This window comes from Micropterus salmoides, unplaced genomic scaffold, assembly GCF_014851395.1.
Source record: "Micropterus salmoides isolate LMB-PRFRI ecotype aquatic unplaced genomic scaffold, ASM1485139v1 Ms_hic_scaffold_5, whole genome shotgun sequence".
Lineage (NCBI taxonomy): Eukaryota > Metazoa > Chordata > Actinopteri > Centrarchiformes > Centrarchidae > Micropterus > Micropterus salmoides.
In genome coordinates, this window is record NW_024044237.1 from 7,611,996 (window position 1) to 7,628,884 (window position 16,889).

The 16,889-nt window shown below is 41.7% G+C and overlaps 1 protein-coding gene across 1 annotated transcript; it reads left to right on the plus strand.

Annotated features, from left to right (window-relative positions):
- Window positions 1-1,100: 1,100 nt before the first annotated feature.
- On the plus strand, window positions 1,101-9,078 carry nkx1.2lb (NK1 transcription factor related 2-like,b). The gene is made up of 3 exons (XM_038698604.1): window positions 1,101-1,978; window positions 3,775-3,994; window positions 7,916-9,078. The coding sequence occupies exons 1-3, from the start codon at window positions 1,670-1,672 to the stop codon at window positions 8,647-8,649; spliced, it is 1,263 nt and encodes a 420-aa protein (XP_038554532.1). The 5' UTR covers window positions 1,101-1,669; the 3' UTR covers window positions 8,650-9,078.
- The last annotated feature ends 7,811 nt before the right edge of the window (window positions 9,079-16,889 follow it).

The following is a 16,889-nucleotide window of genomic DNA, read 5'->3' on the forward strand; positions in this document are numbered from 1 at the left end:
CGACCATAGTTAAAATGCTAATATTTCCCATGGTGAATAAGCTCCTGTGATATTTAATATAGTTAATATATTGACTGTTTAAAAATAAAGCTATAAAGCCTCCAGGCAGAAGCAGGAAGTAGATCAAAAGGCTCTGGTAATGGGTTCAGCTCTCTGATTGGCTAATCATGTCTCTTTGTTGCAGTCATTATTTTGCTCAACTTTTAATTTCTTCCTCCTAAGGATCATTGAGCAAGGCAATTACATGGAGCTGACCTTGTGTATTAGGGCCGGGAGGAGGACAGGAAAGATGTCCCATCACCTCTCTGTCTTTTTTAATTTCTTCCACAACAATATAAAAAGTGTGGCGTCAGAGCCTCCATCACTATTCCCCTCTTTTCTGTGGCTGAAAATGAGAGTCAACGGAATATTAAGTCCCTTGCATTTGAATAAACACGTCGTGTGTTAAATCAAAATCCAATTCTGTGGTCTATTATTTTCTGGCATAGTAATGACTGCCAAGGATTAGGAATCAATATTTCACTGCAGCGGGGACATTACCGGCTTTATTCAGGCCGTAATTGAGTTTTGAGGAGAGGCACTGCCCTGGAATCTGCATTAAAGATAAGGGCTCTTTTCATGTGGATGCACAAGTAAAGCTGGAGGAGGCGACACATTACACCAGCTACACATCAATTACAGCCACGCCAGTTAACCTTGCAACACACTGCTGAAACTCTGCTACTGGCTGTAGCCAAATTGTCGCCAGCCAAGCTGTACACCTGCACCCGCTACATAGAGGCTAATGTGTCACCTGTGCAAAGCTGTTCATATTTCACTTGGAAACAAATGAACGAGCCGGTTCGGGTGTTCCCGCCCTCTGTTTCTCCTCGTGCTCGGATAGCAGGCTGGCCCTGATCGCAGTGCTCTGCGCACAGTCCCGACATATAGACTTTAGTGGAAAAGGGATTCGTTTGTAGCCAATTACAACTCGTAGAGTTGAATAGGAATGCATAAATGAGGAGGGACACACAAACACACGCGCGCGCGCGGACATATGTGAGTGGGCTGTGTGGGATATAATAGAAGGTCCTCCAGGGGCCGGCTAAAACCCCCCAAAAAAAGGCGTTGAAAACTGCACGAGCTGAAGGAGGGAGAGAGGGGGGCGGCTTCACTTAACTAATGGTGAGAGAGGGACAGCGGGAGAGAGAGAGGGCGCGAGCTAGTTTTAAGTATTGGACAGATATATCAGCCTCGTCCCGCCTTCAACTCCTGTCAGGCGTCCAGAGCGCGCGCACACCGGTGACAAGACAGAGCGCGCGAGGCTGGAGGTCGGGACGCCGAGGCTGTTTATGATTGTGTGCCAAAACGGGATAAGGGCGCCGTCCAAGACAGACACACGTTAGCTCGCCCGAGACCGTGGACGCGGAGGATAAAGCGAAAAGAAGTTTGAGCTGTGACCTAAAGCCCTTCACCTGCCCAGACTGCCACCCATGGAAAACTTTAACGGGCTGGAAACATCACCTCGTACTGCGTGCGGAAGCGACTCGTGAGCTGGCCTGCGCTGTGAAGTTATTATTTTTTACATGAATATCATCCAGTCCCTTTAAAACGATTTGTCCTGAATCCTTTTCACCGCACCGGCATCTTAATCCGGATTCTTCATATATGGGAAAGGGGGAGTAAAGTGATGAACAGAGCGGTACCGGGTCCCGGCGCGGATGGGGTCCAGACCGTGATCAGCCGGGACAGAGCCGTAGCCGGGCCAGTGGCGGACGCGGTCCAGCCCGTGATGAGTCGGGACAGAGCGGTACCGGCGCCCGGCGGGGACGGGGTCCAGACCGTGGTGGGCCCAGACAGCGGAGACATGCTGGACGGAGGGGCCGCCGGGGAGAAGCGGATCTTCTCCAACACGGGGGCCGGACGCAGAGACGCTCAGGCCGTGGAGAACCACTCGGAACCTCCTCCGACGAACCCGGTGTTAGCCCCGCCACAGCAGGTAGATGCATGGGGCCGAAACTGATGGGTTTCCGCAGGGGGTAGGGAGTAGGTGAGCCTCATATAGCACCGCGACACCACGAAGAAGAATAGTGTAAATAGATCAAGTTTGGATCAGTGGACATGTCAGGACAGGAACAAGCAAAGTGCAGACAGGCTGGCGTAAAGCAGCAGAAAGTGGGCTAAGGATGGCAGCGTTACCAGGACGCCGAAACTGACAGAGGAAATGAATGGCATTTAAAAAGTTGTTTTGGTTTGTTTGTTTGTTATATGACGGTGTTGACTGTAGTTTCGTCTTGCCATCTAAAACGAATTGTGGGCCTTTGCTGTCATGATGTGTCAGTCCAGTCCAGCTGGCAGATGAGGCCTTAATTAAGATGTAGCCTAGACAGCCAGTATGCTGGTAATGTGGTGGTAAATATAAAATAAACTGTAGAGAACATCAATGTTTCCGTAAAAAGCTGGGAGGGAAATAGACTTCTTTCTGCAAACTGCATCATATTGCGCTGGAATCCATGCAAACGGACGAATTTAACAATTTCAGAATTATGTAGACTAATTGAATCTGAATTGCAGCTTGTAACAATACCTATACTATTTTTATTTCCCTTAAATTGAACAATATTCAGCAAAAGGAAAATTTCATTAAGTGTTAAAAATCCTTAAAAAAGTGGACCTTTTAGTTCTCGACCCCAGTCCGGGGTTATTCTGGATTCTCCCTGCCGTAACTTCCTACGCTTGATCACAGCTCTGGTCGTGGTGTTGCGTGATTGTTCTTATCAACACATGTTAATAGGCCCCTGGGTGCTACCGGTGTGCGCCCTGGGATTATTTAAAGAGAGAGAGAGTACAATATTATTAATGTGGGATTATTCCTGTAGACGTGCTCCACACTGGCGTCATTAAGAAATGAATGATCCTAATCGGAATGTTGTGCACAGCCTTTACCTGCTTTTTACACCTGTCCAACGCTCTGTCTTGTCTCAAGGATTAAATTCAGTGTAGGTTTCAATAGCTGTATCACAAAGTAAACATTGTGTACGCATACAGAGTCACACTCATGTAAGGTATATAAGATTTTATAGAAATCTTAAACTAATGTTTTTATTAAACTCATCGCTTAAAATACGCCAGTTCGTTTTACAGGTATTTTCATGGAGAACTAATAAAAACAAGGGTTCACTTCCTTTATGTCTGTACTCTGCTTTTCTTTGACCTGCATAAATAAAAGATATGACTACTGACCGCTCCGTATCCAGTTTATTTGTAGTGGTGTAGTTAGCCTTATGTTGACCGTCCGATTTACTGGCTGTGATGTTGCTGTTCAAACTGTCTGTCTGTCTGCCTGAGCTTCAGCACTTTAAACAGTATTTCACCAGTTACAGACATGGACATGGACTAATGTAGTTCATGTATTTCAGGCCTGAAGACTGACTTTTGTATTTTATTTTTTTGTATTAGGCCTATTATTATTATTATTATTATTATTATTATTATTGTTGTTGTTGTTGTTGTTGTTGTTTTATTAATCCTTTTTTTGACTGAAACCACTGTTATTGTTAACGATGCACTTATTGTATATAGAGCCTATATATGTTAATATATAACTCAATTAAAATGAATGAAAAAACGCTTCTAGCAGGGAACCTTTTCGGAGCTGTACATCAGTGCGCTCATCAGGCATCAAATTCTCAGGCCGAAGAAGAAATAAGAAGCGAATAAGAGAAATGAAACTGAGCTCAGACTCTAATTTCCAAAAATACTGTGAATGAATAATTCCGATGCGTTGTTTGGCAGGGCCCGACCGGGCACCGGACCACCTCTTTCTCCGTACTGGACATTTTGGACCCCAACAAGTTCACGAGCAGCCGGCGACACCAGCAGCAGCACGCGAACCACCGAGGGGAGCGCGAGCCCAGCGCATACGGGGCAGAGAACCGGAGAGAAGCCGCGGGGGAGCGCGAGCCCAGCCTGGAGGCCAGCAAAGGCTGCTACGGCGCCGATGAATACCCCAGCAGTAAGTCTGCGTCCACATGGATTCCCCTGTCCCGCATCATCTCAGGCCCTTGTTAATTTTTCTTTTAACGCGATTAATTTTCCCGCCAATCCCCCCCCCCCCCCCCCCCGTTTTCTCTCTGTGAAATGTCTTAAAATCTTATCTTAAATTTGCTAATCTGTCTGCTTTTATCCCACATTTTTTGTTTTCGTTTTCCCAAATCTCACTATATTTCTGTGTATTTATTTGATAATTTTGAGGCCCTATTTAACCCTCTTTAATTGTAAGGAAATTCCAGTTCATCAAAATTCAGTGACAATGACGTGGGGTTTGGCTTGCCGCTTTTTATTCTATGTCCTTTAGCAGACTGTGTGTGTTTACGTGTAGCCTATCATTTAAATTTTGTGCGCCTTTTGTCAACCCGTTCTCTTAATTTTTCATAAATAGGCTATCTATTTTTTCGGTTTCACGGAATGATCAGTTTGGCAACGTGTTTCTGTTCTAATTATGTGTCTATTTACAGAGTCTAAATCTGGAGTTACTCAGGTGTCAGAGAGGAAGCTGTGTTTAAAACGGAATGAGAAGGAGAATCTCTTAACAGGCCGAAACACGGGGATTTCGTGTAGAAAAAAACCGTCTTATGAATTCGTTTTTTAAAACTTAGACAGGAAATAAACGAGCTTTAACGGAAGAGCGTTTCCAATAGAAAGTCTGAGATGGTCGTTAACGCCCTCTTTAATTGAAGATCAGTTAAAAAAGAAAAAGCATGAGGTAATTGGCCACGGTTGGTGTGTGTGTGTGTGTGATCGGTATTAGGCCTATTGATTTTTGAATATCTGTGTCAACCAGCAGTCTGGACTGTGTGTCAGTGAACCTCCATTCAAAACCATTAACTCCATCACTGTGTTCCTCTCTTTGATACTGATACCGTGAATACTATACTGTTGAATTACAGCCCCGCGGTCAGACTTTTCTTTTTAATTTGTGTTTTTCTTCCCTTTTTATCGTTAAATCTTTAGATTTGATTTCACAAGTGTTAATTTATGGCATTATGAAAAATGAAAAAACTTTGGCCTTTCAAATGCACAACCACTTTGTACCTAAATGACAAATCTGAAATTTGTCTCAGAAAGGTTTCTATTTAACTAATAGAGACTTTCATGTCAGAGAATATTCAGATAGATTTTTAAAAACAAATATACCCAATCTTATTAAACACATGTTGAGTCTCTTTTTATTTTTTAAATGCATCAGCCCACTAGATTATGGTGGAGATTAATAGATACATGTGGTATATTTGAAGCCGAATATTAAGATAGCCTAACTCATTGTAAACATAATTGAAATAAAAAAAAATAGTGTATTTCTGTTTAAAATGCTGTTGCCTTCATTCATAAATATTCAAATGACCATTAACTAATGCATTTACAGCATGTTTGGGCCCATCAGTGAACCCAGTTTTTTGGTGCTGTTTTTTCTTTCCCTGAACAGACAAAAAGTACAGACTAAACCAATAGGATTCAAATAATATATAAGATTACAGTGTTTCAACATTTACACCTCAATCTCAGCACTAACTTTTATGATTTCATTCAGATTAGCTGATAACCTGAAAAGGAAAATGACCTTTAGATAAATGTGGTTTCAGTGCGGTTTACAAACCCCAGTTCTTTTACCAGTAAAAGTTAGGGCTTTTTCATTAAAAACAATTGATACATTTTTTTAAATTTCTGGGGGGGTTTTAAGTCATAAAATATATGACATGTGTGCACAATGGATTTTCAGATAGAAACTGACAGATTGAATGAGAAATACTTTTATTATACATTTATTTAAAAGTTGTACTTGTATACCTGCAATGTGTCCATGTGACATTTTTAGGATTTAAAAAAAATGTTTTGTTTTTTGGTTTAACTTGATAAAGTTTTAGACATGTAAGCACTGAGCAAGTCTGGATTACCAACCAGGCAAAGTGGGCCCTGGCCTGGGGCCCTGAGCGGCCCTGAAGTTGCTGTGTGGTAGTTATTTTGCTGTAATTGAATTTCAATTTAAATTAGTTTGATAATAATTAGTTTGTTAATACTCCACTTCACAATATAAACTCAAATGATAAGGCCGTTAAGGTGTCTCCTGCATTTTTACCCGTTATGTCAAAATCTCAGTTGATGCGTGGTACAGGCACACCGCAGCAGGGAAGGTAGCTGATCTGATAGGCACTTAAAGCCAAAAGGAGTGGGTTCAATTTAGCCTTGTGGCCCTCTAAGTGGGTTCATCCAGCCCTGGTACTGAGTACAGTAAATGTTATTTTAGATTCCCCTCCTGCTTATGTGAATCAGTTGCCAATTGGATGGTCTCCAAATGTTTGGCTGATAAAGTCATAGAGATTTTCATCGAGCACTTTGACTGTTTCTCTGGAAGTCTTTTGAACATTTTAATGATTTGCATTTAAATAATCAAATGAGACATTAAGGCCTCTGTGATTTTTACTGTGGCTGATTGTTGGTCACATTTCCACAATTATTATTTTTATACTGCATGCTGTCTTGTTAAGTTACTTTTCAATCAACCACATTCCTGAAGTTATTAGTGTTATCTTTAAAGTACATGGTTCCCATACATTGTTCACTATATTACACTAGGTCAAATGTGAGATTATGTAGGTATAGTGGGAATTGTTGGGTCTTTGTATTGTAATAATAAAACAATAAAAACTAAAATGATACAGGCGTTTCACAAGTTAGATTTGGCCTTTGTTATTTCTCATTATTCATGAGACCTATTTCTATTCACAGTGTATTTCTTTTTAATTAACTTACTAAATTAGGCACAGCACATACATGCATCAAATGCCCCACAGCTAATGTTTGCCCTGGGGCCCCCTAGTGGGTTAATCAAACCCTGGGCTTGGAGAGAATTCTATCTTTGCAAAGCATGAGATAATTTCCACTTCAATAAGTGTTTCTCTGACAGAAGTAATTTCCAATGGTGTGTTGAGGAGCCCCCCCCCCCCCCCCCCCCCACACACACACACACACAGAGGGAGTCGCTGTTGGGACTGCCTCATGCCGCTAAGTTCTGTGTTATGGATGTAATGGTTATTTTGACATAAGGCTGTCCCCGACTAGGGATTTCCATAGTCGAATTAGAATCGTCAAGTCCTGCCTATTGTCGAATCATGTGTGTGTTTTTGTGCGCGTCGTCGGGATTAAACACGGTAGCTCTGCTTTAATCTTGAGAACTGCAGAGCTGCAGTCTATTTTCATTCAACGTACACTGTAAATTTCCAACTAAACTGAGGCTTTTTGAAGACCCTTTTCTCTCTCTCTCTCTCTCTCTCTCTCTCTCTCTCTCTCTCTGTCTCGCCTGTCATTCACCGGTCTTGTGCAGAGTTTTACTTGCATTACTGCTGCTGACAGCTGCATGCACGTCGCGGTTCCCCGCGGGTCTATTTCAAGTGGCCAGCTATTTAAAAACGATAAAATATTCTTTATGTGGTTCATCAATGGTGATAAATTATCTGAAAGTCCCGCGAGGTGCGGACAACTCAGCAAGTGTTCCTCCACTACCACTGCACACATACATACTCTTACACATGCGCACTGACGACCCAGGGTTAGGGTTACAATTTTGGATTTATTCACGCACTTTAGAAACATTTATTGAAAGTTTTATTCTTTTTACATATTTATTTACAGCATTAAACGTATATCGTTTAACGTATGTATATTTTAATAGGCTGTACTGTATATTAACTTATTGAGAGAAAACTGGTAGTTCTATGTAAAATCAGACGTTGAGCACCCCCATATCGCCAAAATGGCATGATCCTTGTTTCTGTGAGATTGACAGTCGAATCAGGCTCTGCCCATCGAAGCATCAAATCTTGGACTATTCGGGTTCAGCCCTATTTTGACATTGTCTTTGTTGTGTGTGTATTTCCAGAGGAAGGCTTTGTATACAGAAGCCCAGATGAGGATGACTACCACAGATCTGGGACCCCAGACTCAGAGGCTCCAGACGGGCCCTACAGCAGTGAGGAGAGCAGTTCAGCTATGCCCGGTAATGAAGAAAGAGATCTGGGCCAGCACAACCACCAGGACCCTGGCCGAGACACCACAAGCCCTGGAGGAGGCCCTGCAGTCCAGAACAATGGGGGCCAGGGGCCGCAGGGCAAGCCCAAGAGGAAGCGCTCTGGCTCGGACTCCAAGTCAGGGAAGCCCCGTAGAGCCCGGACTGCCTTCACCTACGAGCAGCTGGTGGCGCTGGAGAACAAGTTCAAGTCGACGCGCTACCTGTCAGTGTGTGAGCGGCTCAACCTGGCCTTGTCGCTGTCCCTCACTGAGACCCAGGTCAAGATCTGGTTCCAGAACCGCCGGACCAAGTGGAAGAAACAGAACCCCGGTGCCGACACCTCCGCCCCCACTGGCACAGGAGGAGCAGGAGGAGCAGGAGGTACGGGAGGAGCAGCAGGAGGCCTGGGCGGCCTCAGCCCTCTCAGCCCATCCCCTCCAATCAGCGGGCACCTGGCCATGCACGCTGGCTACGCGGGCCACCATCATCCCCCTGCAGGCAGCCTGGTCCAGCTGCCTTTCCTCACCGCCAGCCACGTCCTGTCCCCCTTCATGCTGGGGACACAGAGCTACGCTGCACCTGCCTTCTACAGCACACACCTGTAAACACACACACACCTGACAGATCAATCCTCTGAGCCCAGAGAGACTGGAATGTTTCAGTGTATGAATGAACTGCAGCACAGCAGACAGACTGTCAGCGTGTCTCCTTTTTACTACCAACATTTGAAGGCTTTAATTTCAAGGGATTATTTTGATAGAATGTGAATATCTACCAGAAACTGTACATAAATCTATGTTCTAGCTCCCTATTCCGAATGCTGTTTTAAACTACATAATAGACAAATAGTTGATTTCCTTGTTTTGAAAAGAGTCTGTATGAATATTGGATGTTTATAACTTAAGGAATGGCTTGATCTATTGTCAGTACCGTGTAACTCCAGCTGTGATTGTTTTCATTTCTGTTATTTATTGAATTTGTTGACAGTTTCCATAAAATCCTTGGATGTACTAAATCCTCAACTCAACATGATATCTTCCTTTGATATTAAAATAATGACAATTAAACATGAAAACTAGCCCAGTGAACTCATTTTAATGGAACAGCATAGGACAGCATGACACTGGAAAGTTTTTGTAAGTTAGTCCTGACAGGGCCTTCTGGCTAAAAGATGAAGCCAAGCTAAAAACTGCAGTTCCTCAAACGACCACTTGAGGCTGGCTCTAAAAGCAAGGCAGTCCCCATCAATAACGTCCATCTGCGGACTGTAGCACCGCTCACGCGCACCACTCGCTCACGCCACACCCCCTCCCAGTACAGTCTGTAATGATTGGCTGTAGCTGCAGCACCTTTCTGGATGGTCTGTTTTGCACATGCGCGTACTTATTCCCGCTCACTTTGAACCACGCATGTGTGGACATGTCTGGATGTCATGGAAGCCTGTGATTTAAAGAAAAACTTTATTTACAACACAATATTTTACAAATACACAGGGAAGTGTAATCAACAAAGGATGGCTTCAGCAGAAGAAAAGTGTAGTGTGCTAAGTAGTGCAATATTATTTTTTTCTAGTCAATAGTACTATTGACATGAAAAAGATATTAATATTAACTTCCATTAATACTACATAAACATTTTTAAAGTTAAACTCCAATCTTGATATGCATGTTTCCACAGCAGTGAAAGCTGGATATTAAAGGCTGGCAGTATCAACAGTTAACAGTCCCATACATGTTGTCATATTAAGCAGGCACAAATAGAAAAACCAAAGACAATAACACAACCAGCATGAATAAAACAGAATAAAATACCAAAATATAATAAAATAAGATTTTAAAAAACAGAACAATAACAAATGTAGGTAAGGATATTAATAGAAACATAAAACTTCGGACTAACATTAATAAAATGCATATTTTTAAAGATTATATGATTATTTAGATTAACAATGTTGAACATTTGATATGAATAACTTTTTTTTTTTTAATAATTGTACTTGTTTGTCCATTAACATCATAGATTCAACTTTTGCTGCACTGAGCTGTGATTACCTATCTGCAGCTTCTGCTGCACCATTACTTTATGTTACCTTCTTCTTCAAATCCTGCCTAGTCTGATGAACTTTGACAAATACCAAGACCCGCGCTAACGCCACGCCCCTCGCCCCCTCGCTCAGGCCACGCTCCAAAGCTACAGTCCACAGCCGAACCCTTCTCGTCCCCATAGAGCCCTATGTTACAATGCCCAACTTTACAGCAGAAATAAACATGTTTACAGCCTGGTACAAATGCAGTCTTGGTCTCTATAGCTTATTTCCACTTCATGACAGCTATGTGGGGGTAATTTTATATATATTGTAATGGGAATTCCAAACATATTGCATGTAACTCTGGACTCAGGGAGACTAATGTGTGATGTGGTACTGAATCTGTGTAAACGTAACAGACCAAATATCTCTGTTTTCTTTGTTATCCAAACTTCAGGGACAACCTGTCTCTGTGGGATGATATGATTGCCCTAAAGCTGGTTAAATAATAGACTCACTCATCTGTCCGCACTCATTCAAGTATACATGTATATGGCGTATGTGTGTTGCTGTGACAGGGCTCCAGACTAACTTACTAGGAGCACATTTTAGGGGCACAGGCAGAAAATGAAGGGGCGCACACCTTAAATCAACCCGCAGCACAATTGTCATTTTCCCCATTTTAACTGTATTACTGATAAATGCTTTGGTAATTAATACAGAAACTACAATGTGCTGTTTTATTTTTGTTAACAGGCACATCCAGGGCTTGACATTAACTTCTTTGCTCACCAGCCACTGTGGCTAGTGCTTTTCCAAAGTTACTAGCCACACAGCATTTTCACTAGCTACATTTTTGTTGTTGGGAAATTTTTATATGATTGAAGTTGACTATGGCATGCTGAAATTTACTACTAGATTTGCAACCCTTTTAAATGTAAATGACCACTGTACACACCCTAATCAAGACTACATAAAATGTAGAAACATGAAATAGACATAAAATAATGACACTACAGGTCATTATCATTACCTCTGATAAGGTTGTGTGTAAAGCTCCTTTATTATGAAAACAAGTAGGCCTAGTCTATGGAGATAAGGACATAAAGAGTAGCTTGTAGCTTCTACAAACTAAACTGAAAAGGCCTAGCATTAGAAACATTGTTTAAATATTTATTTAAACAGCAGTAAATACTGTAATACAGAGTACAGAATACTTTTTGTCTAATGTCTAATGTCTAATTCATAAAATCTGAAACATCTTACTCATGAAATCAAATGTAAATGCTCTGTACTTGTATAGCGCCTTTCTAGTCTTTTTGACCACTCAAAGTGCTTTTACACTACATCTGCATTCACCATTCACACACTGGCAGAAGAGCCGCCAGGGGCAATTCGGGGTTCAGTATCGTGCCCAAGGAGACTTCGACACGCAGCTTGGGGGAGCCAGGATTGAACCGCTGACCTTCCGATTAACAGCCAACCCACTCGACCTCCTGAGCCACAGCCGCAAAGCACTGTCCTCCTGGATTTCCTTCTATTAATGCACTCTGCTCTGGCCCTTTTCTTTCCTTCGTTCTCCTGTGCATGTTTTCTCCACACTGCTCGGCCACTGACTGAACGTCACACACGTGTGTGTGTGTGTGTGTGCATGCAACCAGTCGTGCACGATAACAGACAGAGATTTTACCAACAGCTTATAAGCAGGCGAGAGGGATGGGTAGGGTGACGGTCTACAGGTCTAAGGGACTGTGGCTTCCCTGTGACAGACTTAAATTACTCATTGTCATCTGACAAAAGTCTGGATGTCATATCTGGAGCGTGCACCCTCACGCAGGCACACTGCAGCAAGAGAGTGAGACGCGCCTGACATGTGGATTCTCCTTCTTAATAAAATTTTAAAATAAGCTTGCTATATTATCGCTGCCGCTGGTCAAGTTGACAATAAACGGCAGGCCAAAACAGGCCTCAGGCGTCTTCTTGTTTACAGTGTCGTCGGTCAGTAGCGCGCAAGACAATAGGCTTCACTAATGGACCAATGAGATAACACTGTTTGTACTCATGGGAGTTGGCGTATTGTAGTGTCACATTGCAAGTCGTTTTGTTATTTCAGATACCTACTACAATTATTTAAAAAGTGGTTAGTAGGAGTGACTGTGTTACCAGCCACGGGTGAAATCCACCTGCATTTGTCGGGTGTTAATGTCAAGCCTTGGTCACATCTCAACTAGTTGATACAAATGCTGGAAGTGGCGATGTCATATCATTAGTGTATCTGTTTAGGCACAGGGCTCAACGTTAAACTTTTTTGCAACTGGCCCCACGAGGCTAGTGGGTTTGAAACATACTGACCCGAACACAATTTTTACTGGCTCTCCTCCTCTCAGTGTTACAATAAAACCAAAGACTTATAAGTTATGTTAAACTGTTAACATGTTTAATCATTTATTAAATAGATCCTGGATATAAAAAAACTAAACTAAAATGTAATCACAGTTAAAATTATAAAAAATCAAAAGGTTAACAAAACATGCCATGGTAGCGACCTGTCAATCACAAGGTAGTCCCACCCAAAAGCATATGCTGCATTATTGTCTACCTTCCCCTAAATAGGACCATAATTTACTCAATGAACATCAAGCTGTGTTGAAGAATACTTGAAACTAGCAACTGAGCCTATAAACTCATTATGAAAGTGTTTACTGAGGGAATAATTCAGCAGAGAAATAGCAACATTTTACCATTATTTCTAATGGAACCGGACTTCTTTTTGCAACCAGCAGACTCGCCCCCCTGCTGGCCGTTATAGAGAATTCAGGTCTAAGTTCCGTCTGCATGGTTTCACTTTCAGACCCAGAGGTTGCCCCTTGATTGAGATTAGAGAAATAACATTTGACAACCACTTGTAACGTAACTACAAACCTGGATTGGACACCATGGAGAGTGCGCCATGAGCTGCAAAGCAACTGCAGGATGTTGAGTTTCTAATTATTTTTCTTAAATACTAATGTTTTTGCCAGTCAGTTACTAGTTCAACTGTCCCGACGTTACTTTTTACTGGCCCCGGACCATCGGGCCACCGTTATTGTCAAGCCCTGCGGCGTATTTTAAGTTAAGCTGCTGAAGTGCTTCCTTAACGTGTCGTGTTTAAACTGTGCAGTGCCGTTGCCTCAGCAAACTTGATTTTCCCCGCATGTTGTGTACCATATCTAGTGCAGCAGATACAGTTCATGGTGTTGGTGTTTTTGCTAAATCTAAGCCATGTAAACTCCCTTATCCAGGAGGGGGCTGAGCCTGCTAAGCCCCGCCCCGAATACACAGCTGGCCAATCACAGCGCAGTATAGGACTCGCTCTAACTGAAGTCCGACACTTTCATGGCTGCGCTCCATTGACTCTAATGCAAAAAGAGTCGTTTTCTAGCGTTTTTTGGCTGTATTTTTCCAAGATGTGATCAAACGCTGTTCCAGGGGCATCTTGTAATAGTTACAGTCGCTACCCAGAGAGGTTGATATGAGAACTACGATTTATTCTCTTTCCAAAAATAAAAAAAATAAAAAAAATAAAATAAAATCCAGAAAATGTAGGCTGTGGATTGTTCCTAATGTAATGTTAGTTAGCTAACGCTAGCTAACTTCCTACTCAATGGAACGTAAGAAAGCCCTACTGTTCTGCTTTTTAATGATTTTAATAATGAATACAGGCCTAAGTTACCCAGCTGTACAGGAACACTGCTGATCCTTAATATCATTGTCTTTTTTTTCTCAATTGTCGGGGGATGCGGAAGTTCACTTGTACGGTGTGATCGGTAGGCTTTAGCTTGTATCTTTAATTTTTTTCACATCCGTTTGAGTCAGTTTGACAGCCTGAATACAACCTTCAAATTTATAAAGTAACTGCAAAACTGTCTGCTTCTTTCTGAGATAGCTTTTTCCAACAAATGTGACAATATTTCTCTGGGGAGTGCAGTAATAGACAGTAGTAGCGACGACAGGACTTAGCAGTAACTAAGGGGGGCAGGGCTTAGCGAAGGGTCAATATGACTCCATCCCAGGCCTCCCTGTTCCTGCAAACCACCAGACCGCTCATTTTGTAGGCTAACCCTATTTCTTGATGTAACGGGTACCAAATGAGGTATAGATTTGGCCACATTGTTCATCTGGGAATAACATCTGGGAACAAAATACAAACATTTGGAAGACCAACAAGCAGTCTATCTGAACAGAGTATTCAAGGTGGCTATAAACTCCAGAGAAATAGCCACATGTGTCAAACTCAAAGCCCACGGGCCGAATCCAGCCTAAATAAAAAGTCTATGCTGCCATAAACTACATCTCCCACAATGCATGTCGATTTTGTGACCTGAGAAGTGACGGCATCCCGCCACTAGATTGCAAACAAGTGGAGATGAGAAATGTATACAAACAATCCCTAAATGTCCGAGATGAGAAAAACTGATGCAGAAGGAAAGCAATTATTATTATCAGAGCAGGAGGTGAGTAAAATGTGTTTTGCGGTGAAAAAGGTGATTTACTCCCGATCACAGCCTGACGGTTGCCGAGCTCGCCGAGCAGCAAATCGGGCTAAAAATTGTGTAGTGTGAACTAGGTTTAGGCTCCAGTAGCCTATACGTCTGCATTTTTCCAGGTAATCAAACTATCTGTCATTAGTTGGATGTATGCCCTCTGCAAGGCTGTGTGCAGCTGGACTACTTGTTTTATCAAATGCCACATCTGTCCCTCATGTTATTCACAACAATTTGTTTTACCATGGTTCTGCACCTCTGGACTGTGAAAAAGTGAAAAGTTACAGTAAAAGCTTATGTCTGATGATATTTGTCTTTGTTATTTACTTGAAATGTTTGATCTTTGATTGATGGAGTAATGAGGGTTTTTAAATCTGATAAATGAATTTATTTGTTATAATAACACAGAGACATTTTCTTACTATGGCGATATTTTTACATCTGATAAATGTCCTTGAATACATAATTAAATAAAGAGACAGTTATTTAACAATATGTTAAGGAGTAGTTACGTTTATACAGTCTTAGTACAGTTGCAACTAGCCCTTTGAGGGTAACTGTAATGCTTATGTAGCCATTGGTGAAAATGAGACACCCCTGGCCTACACCAATCATAGCACATACAAATGTACAAGGCTAGTATATTTATGTTTCAATATTATTTGTGTGAACAGATGAGCAATCTGTGTGTAAATGTGTAATCTGTAAATCGAGTGTGTGTGCCAGCGAAAGAGAGTTAAAGTTAGCAGAGTAAAATATTGAAATATCAGTGTAAGTCACAGTCTGTCTGTTAAGTCTGTTTCCGCAATTGCTAGCTAACATCTCCCCTGGAAAGCACGTTATTGTATTTTTTGGCTGCAATGTAATTAGGAATGAGTAATGTTAATTTGTTGCGTGTCATTATTACCTAACTTGTCGAGGAATGAGAACATCAGGTTCAAGCTAAACTGGTGTCCCGTACACATACTGGACATCCTGATAGTTAAGTTAAATTATATTTCATTTTCCAGAGGATTCTGACAACTAGTTGTTAAAAGGAAGGACGCTGGTGACCACGGAGAAGGCTAGTAAAGTAAATTAGGGATGTAAACTAGTCATTTTAAGCATTTGAGGAGATATTTCTTTTGGATTTTAATGTGCAAATTAAATGCTTAGTAATTATCCTGAAATCACAGAAAAAAAGATCCATCAATATGGATCGCCGCCCTCTGAATTGTAATCAAATCGAATCATAAGGTGCCAAGAGATTCCCACCCTAGCTGCCCAAACAGTATTCCCTTACTTTTAAAACGCGGTTGTCTCCTATTGTCCACCTCATCTGTTAGGGCTTGTCCATATGGTCGCCACCCTTTCACCACCCTGACAATGAGTTTCCTTGATGTAATTAAGTTGTTTTTGTGCTAAACTACAAAGTGAAAATTCGTACAGATTGTTCATAAAATGAAGAAACATAAATAATAATATTCATATGGTATTACTGTATGTCCACCTGTAATATATTAGACAGTGATGGACATTTTAACACTTTACTTAAAGCAAACAAAGACATGTTAATGTAACCGACAGGTTAAGGGTCACCTGTCACGTGAGTCACCACCCGGAAATAAATGCCCGTCAGGTTGAGAAGGGTCCAGCTGCAGCCCGCAGACAATATAATAATATATCTGTATATAAAACCCAGACAAACGTGACGGAAGTTGAACTTCCATATATGGGTTGTCCCAGAAGCCACCGCGCACAAAACGTTATCTCAAAGACGTTTATCTCCACCGCTCGGCCCACGCATAGTAAAAAAGAGGTATCAAGTGTCAACGTAGTAATCGGAGTACGTTATGTGTTAATATTTACTATACTATACTTATATATTATTAATATAGTATATTTATACTGTAATTCCTGCAAATACGTTTTTATAATAGCTGAACGATAATAATAAAGCAATGTTTCAATTCATACCACTGTTGTATATTTTATTTCTTCCAAAGTGATTTTAAGTTTCACAAACCAAGAATATTCTGTAATGTTACATCACGAGCCAGATGTGTCTCGATTTAGGTTAAAAAGTAACATTACTGAGAATTTATTGACAGAATAACAGTGGTACAAACATTATCAGCTGTTGCTGGACACGTCTGCTGTTTTGGCTGCAGTGGTCTGTGTGACTGGGCCTGGGGGAGCTAACCGGAGCTAGCTAGCTATTCCTTACAGCCCCCCGAAGTATATTCCTCTTACCCCAACCAGGGTATGTGCCTGAAGTTATTGATTATATGCATGTCGACCATTTAACCCTATCTGC